The 22,607-nt window shown below is 35.1% G+C and overlaps 1 protein-coding gene across 1 annotated transcript; it reads left to right on the forward strand.

Moving 5' to 3' along the window:
* Positions 1-8,139: 8,139 nt before the first annotated feature.
* Positions 8,140-22,209, forward strand: b4galnt3a (beta-1,4-N-acetyl-galactosaminyl transferase 3a). Its single transcript, XM_034313275.2, has 20 exons — positions 8,140-8,396; positions 10,955-10,998; positions 11,113-11,154; positions 11,239-11,334; positions 12,194-12,284; positions 12,578-12,678; positions 12,853-12,920; positions 13,117-13,192; positions 13,442-13,508; positions 13,790-13,933; positions 14,246-14,355; positions 15,184-15,287; positions 15,457-15,512; positions 15,663-15,852; positions 15,960-16,195; positions 18,189-18,342; positions 18,465-18,537; positions 18,705-18,858; positions 19,020-19,146; positions 21,189-22,209. The coding sequence occupies exons 1-20, from the start codon at positions 8,249-8,251 to the stop codon at positions 21,280-21,282; spliced, it is 2,175 nt and encodes a 724-aa protein (XP_034169166.2). The 5' UTR covers positions 8,140-8,248; the 3' UTR covers positions 21,283-22,209.
* Positions 22,210-22,607: the final 398 nt, after the last annotated feature.

Raw genomic sequence — 22,607 nt, forward strand, 5'->3', positions numbered from 1 at the left:
TTCAGAATGAGGTTTTGAGTTGTTTTGCAGACATCACTCAAACAAAATTTGAAGAGCAATGGAAAAAGATTGTAAGGTCTTTTTTAATCTGCTTATTGGCTACAATGGATATAAAAAATTCTACACACCCCTGTTAAAATGGCAGTGTTTTTTTTTAAGTAAAAGAGTGACAAAGATAAATCATGTCAGATCTTTTCTCACCTTTACTGTGCAATTCCAAAGTATACAAATAAAGTGAAAAACAATCAGAAAATTTACAGGGAAAAAAGAAAAATGAAAATCTTACAATAACCTAGTTTCTTAAGTGTGCACACCCTTGATTTTATTACACCACTCAGTCTTTTGGGTAAGAGTCTATGGCACATCTTGACTTGCAAAAACATCCATCACTGTACACAGCCTGCATCAGGTCACTGCACAGATTTTTAGTTGGATTCAGGTCTGGGCTCTGACTAGGGCATTCAGAAACTTTGACCTTCCTTTGGTTAAGCTATTCGTTTGTTGATTTGTATGTATGCTTTCACTGTCATACTGAAAGGTGAAATTCCTTTTCATCTTCAGCTTACTGAATGTTTTGCACTAAAATCGACTGGTGTTTCTAGCTATTAACAATTCCCTCCACCCTGAAGATAGCCCCAGTTCTGGCTGAAGAAAAGCAGCACCATGCTTCACCCTAGGTATGGTATTCTTTTGTTGATGTTCTTTTTTGTGCCAAACATACCTTTTGGAATTATGGAATTCTTATACCTTTTGGAATTGGTCTCCTCAGACCATAACACATGGTTTGGGGTGATTTAGTTGGGCTTGGATATTTTTTTATGAGAAAAGGCTTCCATCTTTATTTGGGGTTAGTCAGAATAATTTCATTGATGACAGCTGTATGGTAATTACTTATGACCATGAGGTCGAATGTGATTGGTTCTGTCTGAACACAGCCACATCCCCAATTATAAAAGGGTTATAAAAGGTTATTGTAAATTTTTTTTATTTTTCCTTAATTTTCTCTAAAATACTTTAGAGATTGTTGATTGTTTTTCATTTAATTTTTATACATTGTAAATATTTTTTTCACACTGAGGGTGTGAAAGTTCTGACTGATCTTGTTTTAATTTTTTTTCATCACAAAAACCTGACATTGTGTGCCAGTGTGTAGACTTTTTATATCCCCTGTAGATGCAGCACGAATTACTGACAAAAATTAAACATATATTAAAAAGTCTTAGTGTTGAATGTGGAGACAACCTTGTGGCCCATGTATCTGATTTTGCTTCCTGTTGTGTTTGTTTATTAATTATACTAAACACAATTTAGTATAATTTAGTAGGATCACCAGTCATGGTTAAACCAAGTGAAAAAAACTGGTGGTTTTGCAATGCCAATACATAGAGGTAATCATTTAAAAAAAATTTAGAAAAATTAAAAACAGTCAAGCAATCTGTATTGGACCACTTGAGATGGAATGACCCTGTACTTTACGAAGATCCAGAACTCCTCAGATATAAACTGGGGTCCACTGTCACTCGCCAGCTGTTATGGTACACCAGTCCTTGCAAAAGGTTCTCTCACCACTGTTACAGTTTGGGCAGCGGTTGTGGAGGTCATACTGAACACTTCTGGCCATTTTGAACATTCATCAGCAACAACAAGAAATGTAGTGCCCATGAACAGTCCTGCAATGTCAACATGAATCCTTTGCCATGGCAATGCAGGCCATTCCCAAGGGTGCAATGGTGCAGTATTTGGCATCTTTTGGAGATGTTGACATCCTGAGCAATGCATGGGAAGCTGCTCAATCTGTTGATCTGTGACTTCATCTTCACCACTCCAAGGTATCCAGCATGAAGCTCCTCCAAGACTTGAGTTCACAACTTCGGAATTACAATAACTCTTAAGACCCACAAGATACAACCTCCGTCTAGAGTCAGTTCATCTCAGCACTGATAGAATTGTGCAAACTGAATCTTCTATTCTGTGTTCTAGCCAGTTTAAGTAGCTGAGTACACTTGGTACAATGGAGGATCTCTCCTGGTTTCTCTCTGAATCATTTCAGCTGTAACAGGGGAACTCTCAAGCTGAGCAAATGTAAAAAAAAAAAAAATCCAGGGGAGTGCTTTCTTTTGCTGGGTTTGCGTTATCACCATCTAATATTAGACGTGATAGTCCGTCAGCATTTGCATGTCTGTGCATTCTTTGAACTCAATCTGGTATTTGTGTCCTCCCAGAAACAACACCCGCCTCTGCGCCCATGCTGCTGCTGTCAGTCAGACATCGAAGATGGAAACCAATGGATGATGGTCAGTAATCAAAGTAAATTCTTTTCCATACATTTACTGTTTGAATCGTTTCACACACCAAACCACACTCAAAGCCTCCCTATCAATCTGTGCATAATTTCTCTCTATAGAGCTGAGAGAATGTGAAGCAAAAGCTATGGGGTGCTAAGTTCCATCACTCATGAAATGCGATAACACCACACCGATACCATACGGTGAGGTATCACAGGCCACCTGTACGGGTTTGTGTGGATCAAAATGGGTCAACACTGTGTCTGAGATCACCAGTTTCTTTGCTTCCTGAAATACTTGTTCACATTGTTTTGTCCACATCCATTTCTTTCCTGCTTGCATTGAGATGGTGGAGAACAGTGGCTAGGTTTGGCAGAAACCAGTTGTAATAATTAATAAATCCTAGGAATGACCTCAATCGTGAGACACCTTTTGGTTGTGGAGCCTCTGCAACAGTTCTTAGCTTGTCATGACACTAGTATTCAAGGATCCAGGCACACATTAAAGAGCAAGAAAATTCCTTTTACAATGCAGTGCACACTGTCTTAATTTAGTTTTAGTGGATACAGAAAAATCATTGTGCATCAAAAATGGCTTATTTTACAAAAAAAATGCACCTAAAGAGCTCCAGAGATTAAGTGATATTCGCTGGACACGTTGGTATGTTTCTATGTAATATTATGGATAGATTCCCTGTCATTAAGTGAGTCCTGCAAGAGAACAATGACAGATCTGTTGAGGCACAAGTTCTGTTAGTACAGATAGATTTACAATTCATTGTGTAGCTTGTTTATTTAACAGCTGGATTTCTAGCAAAATCTGTGACATAATGAATGGCATCCAAACCCCAAAGTGATGCATTTCTTAAAGAGGAGGCTCTGTTTTTGTTTGCTAGAAAATGATTGAGGACTTGGGGCATGAATTACATCAGTTCAGAAGAATTTTACAAAGGAAAATACAGTTTGGCACGCCACAAACCTCTAGTGTTGTAGCCAGCATCATTCATTGAGCCATATAAAAATCTTTTGGGTGCAAAATAGCAGTTTCAAATCTTTTTTCTTCTGAACTGAGTTATTCTGCTCTAAAGGTGATGAAAACCTATCTCAGGTTGACTATGGCAGATGAGAGATTGTGCAGTTTTGAGTATTGAGGCTTTGAAAGTAGATAAATTAGTTATGTAACGGAATCTGAAAATAACTGAGAACAAATAAATAACATCATTTTAAACAGTCAAGCCAAACAGGGCTTAGGTCTTTAATCAAGAACATCTGTTGATCACTTTCCAAGAAACCTCAGAAACTGTAGAATATAGAATACTGTACTGCTGAAACTACTGAACAACTACTGAAAAATACTGCATAAATAAAACATGTACTGTACTCGCTCTCCCTTACCAAAAGCTTCCGGCTGCTGTACAGCACTAGTCACTCCTCCCCCTCCACCATCTGGGACATAGCCCCCAGCCCTCTGTCTGACATGTAAGTCTGCAGAACAAAAGGGAGAGAGAAGTCAGCAGAATGCAACAGAACTGCTTTTTTTTTTTACCTGGCAAAAGCCCAATGGCATGGCTCCAACTAATGGATCGGATCTAGCACTCCCTTTTTCAGAGAGCTGGTGACGTCAGAATAATTAAGTTCAAACCTACAATAATTGCCAGCCAGCCCTAAGAACAGCCTCACACCCTTTCGGTTTGGGGATTCGAGCAGGCCGTAACTGCTGCTGTCTTATCAATTTGGGGAAGCACCTGCCCATGGCCCAAGTGGAAGCACACATACTGAACTTTTTCCCATCGAATTGCGCACTTCTTTGGGTTTGCAGTGAGCTCACTGCAAAAATGATATATTAGCAAGCAAAACTATCTTGAAAATATGCAAATGCAACTAATATTTCTCGGTATTAGATAAATAAATATAAGATCATTCATCTTAGGTTGACTATGGCAGCTCTAGATATTTTCTAGATATTTCTACTTACTCTACTTACTTCTAGAAAGAAACTGATACAAACCGATCGAGTAGTACATCAATATGTGGTAAGTGGGTTACCGGCTTGATACAGTTATTGGAGGTAAGGGATAACTTATATATTTTATATTACATAATGTATATTTGCATACATAAGATATAATATTAAATAATGTGTGTGTGTGTATGTGTGTATATATATATATATATATATATATATATATATATTGTTGCCATCTCTCTTTTATATCGCTTATATTTTTATATTTTTTCCTTTTCTAACAGTATACAAGTAAATTCTGGTTTATGTAAATTCCATTTTATGTCACAGACAGTCAGAAAAACTAGCATTTCACTGTACATTGGACTGTGTATGGTTGTGTGTGTGAGACCAATTGAATTTGAATGAATATATATATATGTATATATATATATATATATATATATATATATATATATATATATATATATATATATATATATTAATAATAGTAAATTTTGGATCAGTTTTGGAACTGCAAGGTCGGCGTTGAACTTATTTATGGTGTCATACTGCCCCCTAGTGGTGAATGAAATCATATACATGTAGGCACTTGGGATTTTAATAAGTAGCAGCTGATCAGAACTCTGGTTCTTTTTGCTAACTTATTATGGGCAATAAAGAGAAAATGTCTACAAGCAGGAAATGCATGTCTACAAGCAGCGAAAATTTTGAAGGAGTTATCTGTAACCACTAAAATTCTGTGTAAGATTCATCAAACATGGGTAAATCTTCTCTAAACAGTGCAAAGCTTGTATAAATGGCACAAAACCTCTCTTTACAATAATGGAGAAAGGGTGTTTAAGCATATAACACTAGCTGCGCACCATAACCTGATTTTATTTTACTGATGTTTACTTTGTAAATAATTCAGGTGGTTTTACCAAAAAACTATTGAAGGTGGGTGACCCATTGTGATGATGTGACACTGAAGGTGATTATATACCTATATAATGATTTCTTTCGTAAACTGAAGAATATGTTTGATAAACAATATTTAATGAGTTCATTTAAAATTCCTCTGCCAACTTGTCATTCTGAGTTGAGTTAACTGTGCTTTTGTTTTTTCGGCTAACAGTGTGTTTTTGTTCACTGTGGTCGATGCCGTGCCATATTCTGCATCCCCTCCAAAAATTACATCATCCTTTCAGGTGCCCACACATTGACAGCCTGTTGGCTAGGTTTTAAAAATCTGTCATGGATGTGCAGGAGTACATTATTCCACACTCTCCATACCTTTTTCCATCAATTTACAGAAATCCCCTAATTCATACAGGCTGTTATGATTGGAATATGTAATATTTGGACTCTGTAAAATCTTTGAGTTTCATACCAAATGTGTTTCTTTATTTAATGGCAAAATGTAATATTTATTAGTACTAATTTCCAGTTACATATTTTAACTCAAAGTTTTGTCATTCACTGTTTTTTTAGTTATTGACATCAACCTTTAGTGTTCTTTTAGTTTAATAGTAAAATTAATTTTTTCTTAGTACTGATTTCCAATTGCATTTTTTTGTTCACTCAACTTCAGAAAGCTTTGCTAAGCAAACACAAATGTAGTGGTTATATAAACAATTTTTTGTTCACTAAACAAAAGAAGAAAAGTTAGTACAATGCAAATAGTTTACAAAAATAAATTACAAAAATCATTCTTATGTTATCTCAACTAATTATTTCTTTTAGTGCTGACAACAGAATATCAATCAATATAATTAATTATTTACAGAAATTGAGTAAACTAGAAAACGCTTATGGAAATTGGTACTAAGATTTTTTTGTTGTTGTTGTGCCAGCCCTAAACTTTTTATAGTGACAAAGAAAAAAACTCTTCTTCCCATTAATGTTTAAACACTCAATGTTCTTCCTCATTAGCATGTTTGTGTTTGCCTTCATCATTTTTGTTAATGGAAAGGTGATAATTTGATAACTAGTTTGGATTGGAATGTTTAAGGATGGAGGGGGCAGGGGATGTACTTGATTGGTTGACAGTGCTTGATGGGATGTGTTGTTTTGACTTAGCTATTAAGTAAATAAATTCTCCCCACATTAAATTAGATGAATTTGAGTAAAACCAAATTAAACAAATACACACAGCAAAATCCCCAATGTTGAATTAACACCCAGAGTGCTGAAATAACACCCTACACTGTTTATATATGCCCAGTTGTACACAAATGAAGTCTGAAAGTGTTAAATCAACATTGTGGGTGTTAATTCAAAACTTTGCTGTGTATCCTAGGCAATATTCATTGCCTCTAGGAGATAGGTGAGGTCATTTTGTCCTGGGCGCAACGTGAAGCAGGTAAATGTGTACACACCTAACTGAATAGTCTTAATTAGAAAAATATGCTCTGTATGTGTTTGTCACACCCACAAAAAGCATTCAAATATGCCACACCTATTCTGTTGCATTTGCAACCCTACACTGGGATCTAGTACATGTCACATTTCAGATTCTCATGAAAATATTATATGTAAGATTATTCTTGGAAATAGAAAATGTATAGAATCCAGTCTTTGTTATGAATTGTTATTAATTAAATAATTGCTTATAAATTCAACTCTTAATCTCAATGAAAATGAAAGAAAATATATGTATATACAGTAAACTGAATAACACATGCAATGAGATATTTGAGCTTAAAAACACACCGTATGGCCAAAAGTTTGCGCACACCTGACCATCATACCCATGTGTGCTTGTTGAACATCCCATTCCAGATTTAGTCCCCTCTTTGCTATTATAATAGCCTCCACTCTTCTGGGAAAGTTTTCCACTAGATTTTGGAGTGTGGCTGTGGGATTTGCCCATACAGCTAGTATTAAAGAGCATTAGTGAGGTCGGGTACTGATGCTGGGTGAGGAGGCCTGGGGTGAAGTCTGCATGTCAATTCATCCCAAAGGTGTTCAGTGGGGTCGAGATCAGAGATCTGTGCAGGACACTCAAGTTCTTCCACACCAACTTGACAAACCATAATTTCAAGGACCTCACTTTATGCACAGGGACATTGTCATGCTGGAACAGGTTTGAGCCCCCTAAGCTCCAGTGAAGGGAAATTGTAATGCTACAGCATACAACTGTGCGTTTCCAACTTTGTATCATGAAAGAACCACATGTGGGTGTGATGGTCAGGTGTTTACAAAGTTTGGCCATATTGTGTAAGTTAATGCTACCAGTCTTCATGCCCCTGGACCACTAGCTGCAAATATGCCCCAAATTTTCAAAGATCAACCACCATATTTTATGAAGGGTACATGTTGATGGTGTTCATGGACATAAGCTGAAAGCAATTTCAACATAACAGATTTTTTTTTGAAGGATTAACTTTTTGTTTTTACTTAAACTATTCTTTACTGTGTTGACAGTTTTGCTAAATATGTTTCTGAGTAAAAAATATTATAAATATAAATATTATATTATATTATATTACATGCTTTATATAAGAATATTTTTGTTAGATAAATAGTAGGTAGTTTTTACATTTTTGTGTGTAAAATATGAAGCATTTTGTCTTGAAAACTATATAAGCTAAAGTGTAAAGAAGAGTCTATTGCTTAGTGCTTCTGTTACTGTTTAGTGTTTACCCCAACACACCCATATAAAGTCATCTGAGCACTTATATTAATCAAGGTTAATTGCGTTACAACACACAATGATTTCTAGCAAAGTTGACTGACCTGCTTAGGTGTGTAAAATTAATCACACATACATAGAGAGATAGATAGATATATAGATATATAGAGGTGTGCGTGTATGTGTGTGTGTGAGATACTAAGACACTGGCACCCAAATTAATTGACATGAGATTGACGTAGTTTTGCCACTTATCTCATCATACACCCTTAGTTTCTTGCTTCGTGGGTGTGGCCCACAGGAACATAGAATATTTAGAATGACGTTGCAACATTAGTGTTCTTTGCTCTTACGCCAAGACAGTTACCAGTATCTGAATAAGATGCATCAACATTTCAACAATTTCAGAGGGTCTTTCAGCATTAGAAGTTTAAAACTGTTTAGAGTATTGTTTCTGTCTTTAGTGGCGCTGATTGTTTTCACATGTTTTGCTGTTTATCAAAATGAAAGAAACACAGTCTCAGGTCTTGGTGAGTAGTGATTTCTCTTTTTTTAACAATCAAATTTCTGTTTATTACTATGGTGTGTAGTCTGTGCTATATAAAAAAATCTAATTATAAATATATTTGTGGCAAATTATTACCATGATTGGGATTAAGGAGTAGTTCAAATTCTAAATATACTTCTCACACCATATTCTCAAACCAAAACCAATGAGTCTTGCTTATTAGAAATCATTTTAGATTTTATATTATGCAATATGAGATTTAATTGGATTCATCCAAAGGATATTTTAGAGTACATCAGTATAATACCAGTAAAGTGGTATTTTATGTTGCTATATAACTTAAGATCAGATTTAAGATTAGACCTTTTTTTACCCTCTTTTGGTGCTTGATGACTTGGTTCAGATATTGTTTTTATTGTGATGAATGTAATTTAGGGATACCTAGTCTTACTGTTCCTTTAACAACTTTATAATTAGATTCAATTCTGATTTGCGTTTTCATAAAAAAATAAATAAATAAAAAATCATCAGGATGTAAACCAAACTGACTGTGTACTCCCTTGCTGTTTCACCATTATTTGCAGAGATACATATGGACAAGAGGAAATTAGGGCTGACACATTTTATTAACAGTAAAGCTAAGCTTGTGATGTCTTTTCTTTCAATCTTCATTACAACAAATTTCCACAAATTGGCTTGTAGTAGCAAAACAATTAACTTGAGAAGCATCACACCCATATTCAAATTACCGTTTACTGTTGATTTATCTCAACTTCCATTTAGCTAATTGGGCAAACATGAAAGAAAAATCACTTCAGTTCTTTCTTGAGTTCAGGTGACTGTTCATGTAAATCAACTCACTCATGCAGAACCAACAAGTTAAGTTAACAAGATAAGTAAAACATAAGAGATGAATTTATACTGATGAAACATATTTCATTTGTGTGGAACAAATGTTCCACATTTGAATCGGTTCAATTCCATGAACTTTTTTCAGTGTTCATAAAAGCAGTACACATAATATGAATGTAGTCATATGAATATAATATTTATTGCCATTTTTAAAAAAAAAAAGTTTTTAATTGGGTTCGATGATAGATGAATGATGGCCCCTATGTATTGCATTCATCTGGTCAGAATAACACAATTGAGTGGCAGCCTGCAACAAAATAAATATGTTTTAATTGTCTTGATTTAAACGACAGCATGTGTTGTTTTAGCCTAAAGTAAATCAGTGGCATAATTATTTATATTATAGCTTATGAAAAGAAGTGATAGGCTAAAATACAGGAAGCATGCAGTTTTGTGAACATGAAATGTTTACTGTAGGAAATTTTGTAATATTTTAAACATTTATTTTGGAAGATCAAAAAACCCTTTTCATAAAAAATTATTTATTACATTTATGAGGGGTAAATGCAGAACATCATAAGACTCACTTTAGCTAGTAATTGCCTGTGGTGTAATTTGGTTATGAGAAAAATCTCGTTATATAATAACATTGCTTTTCACACCACTGCTGGCTCTCAGTTTTTACTTTCCAATTCAAATTAACTAACACAGTCATGCATTAGCTCAATTTGCCTTCCCCAGATTTTAGACCACCAAGCTAAGTGGTCAGTTGGGTGAAATGTGATCATAAGACTTGTGTAAATGACTTTTATCTCCAGTAATAATACTAGAGAGGCTAGTGTGGATGATGCTGATGATCAGACTTCCCAATGTAAACTTTGGTAAATCTTTGATAAAGTGATGCTAATTTAATTTTCCAAAAATACATTAGGTTATAGTCTGTGAGCTAAGGATAATATTAAAACAGGCCATTCTGAATGAGATAATATAGAGCATCATTAAGGTTATCTTCATTAAGGTCATGTATGAATGATGGTTGCACTTCTTATATAAAATAAATGATTTTTTAATAAACAGGGTGGCCAAGACTTCAGAATAACCTGCCAATCTGTGGGTTATAAATAAAGGCTGGTATAATGATAGACATAGTTTTTTATGGTCATTATTATAATTAATTTGTATATGTAATTTATTTACACTATATACTAAAGAACTGGCAGCTGTTTTTAAACAAATGAATGGCGCCCAGGCTGTCACACATACTGTATATTAGACATATTTTAAATTAAACATTCTTAACACATAGCTTCTCAAACTTGCGGTTATGGCTCCACATGGGGTGGCCTGAGATGCAGATGGGGTCACAGATTTTTACTAGGCATGATATATAATGTGTGCTCAGTGGCCATTTTAATCAGTCACAATATGGGGTCAGTGCCCAAAAAAAGTGACAAATCCCTGTTTAAACAGAAAATGTTTTATATCAGGACATTGTTTTGTTTGGGCAGGATATTGGACCAAACTTAGATTTTTGTGATTTTCCTGTGAATGTGGACTATGTATTCCTTGATCCAGTGAAGTGTACATTTGTCATCTGGGAAAGTATCTTCTTTGTTTTACTAGCCAACTAGGTTCCCGGTTTCTTATGTTCCAAGACTTGTTTTGTGTCTAGTTCTAGTTGTTTTTGTGCTTGTGATGACTATGATTGGAAGTACCTTTTTTTCCCAGGATTTTGGGAGAGCCCCCGAAACATCCCATCTTCAAAGTTTCAGGTGAGATGAAACTTTTTTCTTCCTTAATAACTTGCTGTGATCTTTCCTTTTAGAGAATGTGGACATAATATTCTGTATTACAGATTATTCAATCCCACTTTTTATCTATCTCAGACGAAACAAGCACAAGATAAACAGCCATTATGGAAACCGGAGGTGAAAAAATAATTCATAAACATTTGCCGCAGATCTTTCCGTATTGCTGTTTTTTTTTGATAACTTACTTTATCATGTGAACAGTTTCTAGGTGAAGTGAACATGCATGTTTTTGAAGACTGGTGTGGAGGTTCTGTGCATCAGCTAAGGACTAACATGCTGTACCCTCTTTTTCCCCATGTTAGTGAAACTATTTATGTATACACACACACACACACACACACAATTTCAACAATAATGAAAACAATAATTTTCCCACAGTTTAAAGGATAAGCTTTCCACAGTTTAAAGGATAAGCACTCTGCTGCAGGTTCAGGTCACTTTAAATACATTTAGTTTGTCTTTTTTTTCTGTATAAAATTAATTCCTGCTCCTAAGCGTTCATTCCTTCATTCATTCATTTGTTAATTCATTAATTCATTAATTCATTATCCTGGTCAGGGTCACAGTGGATCAAGACCATATCCGGGGAACACTGACAATGGTACTGGACGTAATGATGCTTCTTGCTCAAGCTGATATTGTGCAAGAAAAAACAACTTTCAAAAAAAAAAAAAAACAAAGTTCGTAACTGTCAGATTGCTACATAAGTCCATAGTTAGTCTGAAGTTTGAATACTTATGTGCACAATTTTGGTGTTAACTCCTCAGTAAGTGTATGTAACTCAACTCTGAATATGGCACATTCATGTCTACATCCTAAAGAGTTAGGTTTTCTTGATAACTGACTGTATTCTCTAGTCATCCTTGGTTTGGCAGGTCATTTACTATAATTAAGTTGTTGCGTTGTTGCTCCTCAAAGTGTTCCAAAAGTATTGAATGCTTTAGTCTGATTATCAATTTTATTATTAGGTAATAAAATTGTATAAGAAATATATTTCTTTACCAGCAGTACTGATTTTTAAAGCCATCTGACATATTAATTCCTGGTGATTTTTATGTATATATGAAACATTATACAATAATTAAAGACATTTACAAATTTCTGATTTAAAAGCAATCTCTGTTTACTAAAACCTTATTGTGGTATCATTATTTAGACTCGCACCACAATCAACAGGCTGGCTGTTTATGCTGGATGGAAAAACTATGGTCTGAGAATCTTTGGATACCTTCATCCTGCATTAAGTGGTGCGTTCAAAAAATTTTTAAAAATCCAATAAAATCACATAGCCTGGTTCCAAGCTGGTGTGTCTGCAGGTTTTCATTTTAGGCAAATAGGAGCCTCAAATAATTGCTGTTGATTGAACAACAAGGCCAACTGATTAAATAAGTAGAACCTTGCTTGGTTGAAATGAAAGTCTGCAGCCACACTTGCATTTGCTGGAATTTATGGAACTCCATTTTGCATTTGGTGGATAAGTTTAGCCACCCTTGCTGTGTGGCAAGGTTTGTTCTAATCATTTCTGCTTGCTATTTACCAGGTGAATATATTTTTGCTATTGCTTCTGATAACAATGCAGAATTCTGGCTGAGTTCAGATGACAGCACTAAAAGAATCAAACTTATGGCCTACCTTGGCAAGGTAAAAATTATTGACCTATATGTTTACTTTTCAACATTGAGTTAGTGAGGCATTACACTAGTAAACAAAGATGAACATAGGTAATAGTAATAGTAAAATTAATGGCTACATAGAGTGTTTTATTATTATGAGGACTATCCTATGCCTAATTAGCCCTTGTGCATTCTTGGTCAGACAGGAAAGGAATGGGCAGCCCCTGGAGAGTATGGGAAATTTTCATCTCAAATATCTCAGCCTATATTGTAAGTGACATCTTTTCTAACAGCTTCCTGTACAGATTTTTTTAATAGAAAATTATATGAATGAATGAATGAACTGTAAATATTTTCTGTGTCTCATTTCCATCTATGGCATGGCTCAGATCACACTTAATAGATTTATTAAAAATAAGCTGTAAACTGTTAATGTGCATTAATCCAATATGATACTTTTTTTTAGACTATCAAAAAACATGCAGTATTTTTTTGAGGTACTCTACAAACAGAGTGAAGGAATTGATCACCTGGAGGTTGCAGTATGTCTGTTTCATCTGTATTGTATATTTCAGATTTCTACATGTTTTTCACTGTGTGTAGTTTCTACCTGTGGTCTTTAAATTATGGAACTCAACTTTTAATCATGCCGTAACTCAAGTTTCACTAATTTTGCATTAAACTGTAAGCAATAAAAAGTGAATTTTCATCATGCACTGAAAGCTTTTGCCTTGTCTGAGAAACAAAAGTGACTAAGAGATTGTATTCCTTTTTTTGTTTGTTTGTTTCAGTGGCGTCTCAATAATGAAGACAGTAGTTTTGAGGTCATTACTGCAGAGTATTTGTCCCTCTATGTTGGTGAGTTGCACACAGCTCTCATAACTCACAGTTTATTCACAGAATATAAACATACACATCTATGAATACACAAATTAATATGGGTACAGAAGAAAAAGTATTGTAACATGAAGCAGTAGTTGTCTCTCAGTCATTAAGATTCTTTGCTACTGTGTGACTTCAAATCTAAGTACAACCATGGACACTGTTCTGTCTTTAAACAAATTAACGACTCAGATGTTTGCCTTGTAGACAAGAAAATTTGGTTTAATGCGTGTGTGTGTTCCATTGTATGTGTACAGATGAGTCTTCTCTACTGCTGGTGGAAAATGATCACATCCCTCAAACAAAAGCCAGTCATAGGATGTCCCCTGATCCCATTTCCAAGCCAGCCAAGCCTGAAGTGGACATGGTGAAAGCGGACCCACGCGACTTTATTTACAGGAGTGAGTGCTTCAAAAATGTTTTTCATGAGATTTTCACAAGCCAGAATATGGACAGCAGATATTTATTTATATCCTTATTTACTTTCTTTAATTATTTATTTACTTAGTTATGTACCTAAAGCTTTTTTGGCAGTAGCATTTTCAAATACACCTTCATGAGATTGTTCTCACTTTTCCTGTATATTTATGGTTATTTCAGTTCCTTTCTAAATAAATGTAATACAATTAAATCTTTTTTTAGTGTGAGTAAACTCCCATTAGTATAAACTTGAGACCCATTCTTACTCACACCTTCTCTCTCTCTCTCAACAGTACCACTGCTGTACGAGTCCTACTTGGAAAACGTTTTTCCCGAATGTGATTACTATCCAATTCATATATATGACAACTCGACTATTGAGAGATATGATGGTATAAATTATGTGAGTACATCTTTACTTTGTCTTCTGTGAGGAATAGTACTTTAAATTAAAACTTTTAAAAAGCAAATACTGTTTTGTGTGGAGTTTTGCATGTTCTCGCAAGGTTTCATCTGGCTTTTCTGGTTTCCTCTGACCTCTAAGACCTCTAAGACCTTCTGTTAGATGGATTGGCTACACTAAAGTGACAGTGTTTGTGTGTGTGTGACAGTGGCAATGGAATACTACTCAGGAATCCAGCAGACTCAGGGTGATCACATGTGAGCTTTTATTTTGATTGTGTTTCTTGGCACTATAAACAGGAAAAAACATAGAAAGCAAAGTGAAAAAGAATGTACAGTAAATGGAGCTTTGATCTGCTGAAACTTGGTAGCTTTCCAGCTGCTATAGATGTCTGACTAAGAGAGAGAGAGAGAGAGAGAGAGAGAGAGAGAGAGAGAGAGAGATAGATACTAACAAATAGGCCACAGGTGGGCCATGTTAAATTGCACATTCCCCACACTCCTGCTGCAGACTCCCACTAAACAATGCCCCCACTTGCCAAACCAGGATAGGGTCCAGATCCACTGCGACCCTTACCAGGATTAAGTGAATGAATGAATGAATGCAAAATGTTTATGTTTACTTTTTGATTTTATGGATTTCTACATAATTGGCTACTAAAAAGCCACCTGGTTTTGTTATTAAACATAACACACAAAAGCAATTATAGGAAGAGTATTTCAACCTCTAGGAAAATATCTTTTATGAAAAATGTTTTGTTGACTTATTTTCCCATGTGCCCAGACTTTAGTACACCATGGGATGATGGTTAATTGTGTTTTTTTAAAGGTTCACTACTCCTCAGTGTATCCCAATGACCACACAAGACTAGCTCATGAAGGGACTGATGCACAGAAATGCTTTTACCAAAAGGATGAAACATATGATAAAGGGTAATGTAGACTTTGACATGCTCTCTTTCATATTATTGATTGCATGCTTTTACCAAAAGGATGAAGCATATGATAAAGTTTAATGTAGACTCTGACACGCTCTCTTCCATATTATTGATTGCATGTTGATTTATTAATCTATACCTCCATGTGTATTCTTTCTTTCAAGAGGTGGGTTTGGCCCATATCTGAAAATTGAAAACACAGCAGAAAAAGAAGAAACAGGTAGTTTACTAATACCTAGATGCCTTTAAAGTGTTTTTCATGATTATTCTAATATTAAAATTCATATTTCAATCTAATATTGAAATTTAATTAGATAGATTAATCTATGTTTTCTATTATTCCTAACATTGGAAACATCTTCCAAATCAGAAAACCAGAACCTAAACAACCCAAAATGGAAACAGGTCTTCAGTGTAAATGCTTTGGATTTCCATTCAAAGCAAAGTGATTTTGTTATTCACACCTGCAACAGAGCTGGAAATATTATAATGGTCAAAAAAGAAGTCATGCCTGTAGTTGAAGCCTTCATGAGTCAACTACACACAACAAAGATCAAGAGGTATATACTCACATCCCTCAGTATCTTCATTCTGAATGTTTTGGCTTGTGGTGGTGGTGGTGGCTAACAATTATCAGGATTTACGTTGACTTTTCATGGATGTGCAGTGATCTGGTCATAAAGAGGGTGCTAAATGTGGAGAAGAAGACAGATGATACTAAGGGCAGTCGATACCTGCTGGAGCTGGAGCTGGAGGACACAAAGGGGAAGAACATTCTGCTCTCTAAATACTTTTACGCTACAAAGGACAAAAACAAAAGGAAGAATCCAGAACTACCTACCCTCTGCAGCCCAAAAGGTTTCTCCTGGAACCCAGAAGCAACAGTCCATGTTATTCTAGCAGGTCAGAACTTATGTACTTATAATGATACCTCTTTCAACATTACATTAAACCAGTTTAAAACAATAGGGTAAACTTTATGTGCTTTTATCTTTTTTTTTTAATCTTTTTTTTAAAAGAATGTAAAATACAATCTTTTTTTTAAAAGAATGTAAAACCAATATCATGATTTAACTCACACAAAGCTTGGCCTTTCATTTGCAGATGGACTGGCAAAATAAATAGTTATTTCATTAATTAACATAATGTTGGTATGAATGCCCAAAGAATGACAAATTTTTGAACCAGTTTTACAGGTTACGAATTACTGGTATTCAGTAAACAATGCCACAGAGTTATAATTTCCATTTAGGATATTATTAGACTCAGATTCTTAGTTGTGTGATTTTCAAACCTTTCATGGTCTATCAGGAATGGATTAGTTAATACTGGCGCCCTGGGACAGAACTTTTCCCTACTCCGCTATGCACGAACCAATGCATGAAGCCCTGACCACTCTGCCCTGCAACCCAACACAGGCAAAATAAAACATGCACATTACTACATTACACGGTCCCTGGAGGATTAGTGGTTAGGCCTTGGTGCTCTCACCACTGCAACCTGAGAGCACCAAGGCCTAACCACAGCCAGGGAACCAACCCCAGCCACTGGGGTTGCACATGACAATATACTCCCAGTGCGGGTCCCAAGCCCAGATAAAAATGGGGAGGGTTGCATCAGGAAGGGCAGCCAATGTAAAAACTGTGCCAAATCAAATACGCAGACCAATGATCCACTGTGGAGACCCCTAATGTAGCCGAAAGAACAACAACAACTACATTACACATCCATTATGAGCGTATGAATAGTCTCGGTGATACTCAGAAGGCAGTTTTACCTTAGGCAACTAGCTTCTTTCTTGCTTTTCAATTCACCAAATTGTCGAAATCCAGCTCTTTAACAAGCTCTTTACAGAATATCAAATTCAAATAAAATTTGTTTGAGCTTGTTTTTAATCCAACCCATTAAGCAAATTTTATGTTCTCTGGGTCTGCTTTCCTTTTTAAGTTTTCTTTTTATCGACTCACTTAATGTGGGTTTGATTTTTCATCTGCTAATATAGCTCTAATTAAAAACAGTTAGGACCTAACTGACCACACTGGTTCAGAAATTCAGATCCATACACCAATAACTGTACTTGACAAATAACCAATAATATCTGAATTTATTTAAGATGCTGTGACTTTACATTCATTGGTTCATGTTCTGTGTATATTGTTGTGTTGTGACAATGTAATGGCATAATCATTCACTTCAAATCTATATGCGTTGAGGCACCACAAGTGACCAGGGCTATTGTAGACTTTCTGTCAACTTGAACCAGTCTGGCAATCAACAAGGGATTTTCACCTCCAGAACTGGATGTTATTTGTTTTTTGTATCATTCTGTGTAAACTCAACAGACTGTTGCATGTGAAAATCCCTGCAGATTAACAGCTCACCAGCCTATCTGACAGCAACAACCATGCTATGGTCAAAGTCGCTTAGATCATATTTTCCCCCTATCCTGGTGTGTGATGTGAACATTAAGTTACGCTCTGGACCTGTATCTGAATGATTATGGGCAGATACAGATTTTTTTTTTTATGTATTTTTGTGTATGTATGTATGTATGTATGTAATACATTTTTGTGTATGTATGTATGTAATACATTAATATTATATATATATATATATATATATATATATATATATATATATATATATATATATATATATATATATATATAATATAATTTGTGTTTATTTAAGAATTTCTGTATGATTTATTTTATACATACATCAGAAGATTATCAACCAAATGTATATTTTAAATGAAGTAAGCAGGTTATCCAATGCTGGCCTCTTATAGTGCATCCAAGTTTAAATCCTGCAGTCCTGGGCATAAGCCTCTGTTGTGCTCCTCCAATACTCTCTTTTTAAGATTCTCTGATTTTTCTGGTCCTTATTTCAACAGTGAAAAACCAAGGGAGATGGGTCATGCATTTTATAAAGGAAATGGAGAAAGTGTACAAAGCCACAGGAGACAAAAACTTCAACATCATTCTCATAGACTATAACAGCACAGATATTGATGTAGAGATGGAACTGAAAAATGCTAATTTACCAAGGTACAACTTTTGTTTTCAAATCAATTGGTGTTACCAGGTGTACATGATAAGCACTGATAAATATTTTTGCTTTGTACATGTACATATGTGTGTCATTTATGTATTTTTGGGAATATACACAGCTACCAGTTTAAGAGACTGGATGGACCTTTTGGCAGATCACCAGGAATTCAAGCAGGAATAGATCTTGTTGAAGTAGGGAAACAATTTTTTATTTGATAAATAATAAAGATTAGGTAAAAAACTATATGATAAAACTTTTAAGGACCTTAAATGGACCACTTAAATCTGCTGTATCACTACATTTAACACTAGTCAATTAGTCATCAGATCTTTTCACGTATTTTTATTTCCTCCATCAGGATGAGAACAGTATTTTGTTCCTGTGTGACCTGCACCTCCACTTTCCTGTGACAATAATAGACACTGTACGTAAACACTGTGTGCGAGGGAAAATGGTGTTTGCTCCTGTTGTGATGAGACTGGAATGTGGTGCCACAGTGCAGGCTCCTGCAGGTAGTGATGTATCAAACATTTAAGGACTCTATATTCATTTGCACTATACAAAATTAAGTGTTTGATTCCTAATTTTTGGTATGTTATTACCGTGTTTGTGCTACAGCTCATGTCTATCATGTCTACAGTAGTGAAAGTAACTAGGTTTTTGTGTGACACAGGTTTCTGGGAAACTATGGGTTATGGTCTGATTGGCATTTATAAATCAGACATGGTTCAAATTGGAGGTATGAACATTAAAGAATTTACAGACAAGTGGGGAGGAGAGGACTGGGAGTTGCTGGACAGGTAAGCACAGGCCAATTTACCAACAAAATTTGAAAGACTAAGTCAATGTTTAAAAGTACAGAAGCCATGAACCATAAGCTCATAGCTTAATAATAACTTGTATTCAAGATGTCACTTTTTTCAAAATAACTAATTATATCTAGTTATTGAATCATTTTTTAAACAATTATCTAATAGCTCATATTATTTTTACATAATATTTAACACCCTCAATCTACCAATAAGATTCATTTATTGAAAATTAGTCTATAACAATAAAAGTTCTTATTCTGTATGCTGTTTCCTAGGTGATAGGCCTGATGTTGCTATGTTGAAAAAAATCAATTTTTTTTTTTTTATTTTGTATTATTTGTTTGGTATAATGATATTCTATCAATAAGCACATCCAACTTTGGAATGCTGTCAACTTAAGTGTTAGGACTCAAAACCTTTACATGAAGGCATGTAAATGAGTTACCAATCATTAGACATACATGTATCAACTAAATTCCACTAAAGCACTGGCTTACTTACTATCTGGGAAAAAGCATACAGAATAAGAGTTATAAGATAATGTTCAATGAATTCATCTTATAGATTGTGGGTTATTCAATATTAAGTTGAATTATAATGAGAAAATATGTCAAAATAATGAAATAATAACAAAAAAAATAGCATAATATGTTGAAATAATGAGTTATTAATTGAAAATAATAAGATATTAAATTGAAATAACAACATAGCACTTAGCCTGTTTTTTACAACTTGCGTTACAGAAGCAGTTTCCTGGTTAAAACTTTTTTCACTTTGTTTAATGCACAGTTCCAGAAAAGCAATTGTGCTGAATGTTAATTTACAAAATGAGTTATGAACAATAACCAGGGGTGGTATTTGAACATACCACATGCCAGACCATACCGCAAAGTCACATGACCATATGATTTTGTGCTCTGCTATATAATACCCTTGTCAACAGCTATCTGTCCCTGGAACCTTCTTGCCAAGTTCCAGCCGGGTCACTGTTGGTTCTGAATGACAGGAAACCCTTACCATGATCCCATGTTCATAGAACCACAGTGACACAAGTAAATAATGTTCTATTTGACCCTTCATAACCACTAGAAGTGGTGTTTTAATATCCCGCAGGGGCATCCAGCACCCAATGGGCCAGCATTTGTTTAGACAGGGGCATTCTGAATGTCTTTCCAGCATAACAGATGATTCACAAATGTGGGTGATATTACCTCAGGTAGGACCCATGGGTGATCTTCAGAGAGATCCATTTCAGTTCTGCATCCTGCAGGCTTGTAAGTAAAGGCTCTAAGGCACTCTAACACATGGGTGAGGTCCTAGGCTGGAGTCTTGTGGGAGAGCGAGGTGGACAAAGGCAACATTCTCCCTTCATAAAGGTTCTGACAAGTTTATGAACATTTATGAACATCACCAGTTTTGGCAGAGAAGTTACATGTAGCACTGACCGTAGTTACAAGCTGTTACACAGATAGCTCCTATTATTTTTAGAACTGTTTGATATGTGCATGAGGCATGAAGTATAAAGGGGCAGATAGCCATTAACCAAGATATTTTATAGCAAAATACTAAGTCAAATGATCACCATGTAACTTTGTGGTAACGTCTTAGCTTGTGGGCACAAGCACACCAGAAGGAATCCAGGCATTAAAGCACCACTCCTGGAGGTTAGGAGGGCTGAAATATAACACAAAGTACACAGAAGCTAGGAAACCACAAGTTACTATATTGTGCAAGGCACAATATAGTAAGACTCTGAAGTGCAATAATTACACACAACACTTAGCTGGGACATAATAAAACAAAGGTGTGTAACAGAACAAGACACAGGGGAGACAAACAAGACACGTTAAAAACATCCACCAAAAAAACCCAAGTAATAACAAAGTCTAAGGAAGCTATTTTACATATTTACAAGAATAAGTGTCATATTTCCAATCAAGCATCAGTGCAGCAAATATTTTTTTGTTCTTGAATCAGTGTTATTCAAGCAACACAATGCACAATGTTATTCTCGCTCATTTACTATTCAGAATCCTACTGAACAAGCTGGAGGTGGAACGACTGAACCTGAGGAATTTCTTACACTTCTTCCATTCAAAGCAAGGCATGTGGAACACAGAATGAAGCTTGAACAGCATGCACAGCAGCAGCTGGAAGGACACACAGCACATTTTAAAGTGTTTTTAAGTGATATAGTTTTTGCTATTTGCAAATTGTAGAATAATGATCTATTAAATAACAGTTTAAATAACATCTATTAAATAGCAGACTATGCAGTCACCAAAAAGTGTTAAATAAATTGAACCCGTAATACATTTTAAATAACTTACATTAACCCATCAATAACAACCCAGTGATTACAGCTTTAAGATCGTTTTTCAACAATGTTGAAAATTTTCCAACATATGCTGAGCACTCTTTTTCTGTCTGGTCATCACAAACCATTTCTAGTGGATAGTAGATTTAAACTAAATAACCATGGTGGCTGGGCATTACTATTACTATGTTTAAAAAAAAAAAACAGAACTCTTGACTGGCACTACATGTGCATTGCTATTTGTCCTATTCATTCCATTCTATTCCTATCGAATGTATGTATTTATTTAGGTACAGTATGTACTAACTGATGCATCATATGGATGATTGCACATATGAAGGCTTGTATATTTGAGAATTTTAAAGACTACAGTTATGTGGTCTAGCTCCATCATAGACCTTTATTATTTAAAAAAAATTTTGGAGGTGTGCAGCATTTGTACTGCACAGGCATAAATGTACTACAGTATATGACTTGATAACGTCTGGGTTGCACTAGCTTTTACATGCATTTTTATTTGTGTGTACCTGTAATTCTTTATATTATTCTTGTTTATAAGTATTGTTTTTTTATCTACTTGAGGAACTAGAAAAACTCATGAACCTCTTTAAACCTGTGCAGTATACTTATTATGCCTAAGTCAGAATTACGTTTTCCTCACAGTAATAACATGTTTAATAATTTAGACTAGGGCATTATATATATTATATGTATTATAGTGTATTTATTGACTCCCTGTGATAAAGAATTTAAAGATGTTAATAAAAATGCTGTAAGATTATGCTTTGCCCTCCTGTTGTATTATAGTCAGATTTCACAAATTTCTTGTCTGACTGGCATAAAGCTAAATATGATTGTCCAGACTCTCTCTCTCTCAGACTCTCTCTCTCTCAGACTCTCTCTCTCTCTCTCTCTCTCTCTCACACACACACACACACACACACACACACACACATTCAAAATAGGAAATGAGGAATTGAACTGTTTTTTTTACCTTATAATGTGATTGAATCTGTGCAGTTTACAAATCAATTAATGTTCTGTTTTTTGGGTCACTGTGTGGCACTGGGTGGTTTGATATACCTTATTTAAATAGTAATGCTGGAAATGGAAGTATCTTATCTTGGCCAAA

Source organism: Pangasianodon hypophthalmus, chromosome 18 (assembly GCF_027358585.1).
Source record: "Pangasianodon hypophthalmus isolate fPanHyp1 chromosome 18, fPanHyp1.pri, whole genome shotgun sequence".
Taxonomy (NCBI): Eukaryota; Metazoa; Chordata; class Actinopteri; order Siluriformes; family Pangasiidae; genus Pangasianodon; species Pangasianodon hypophthalmus.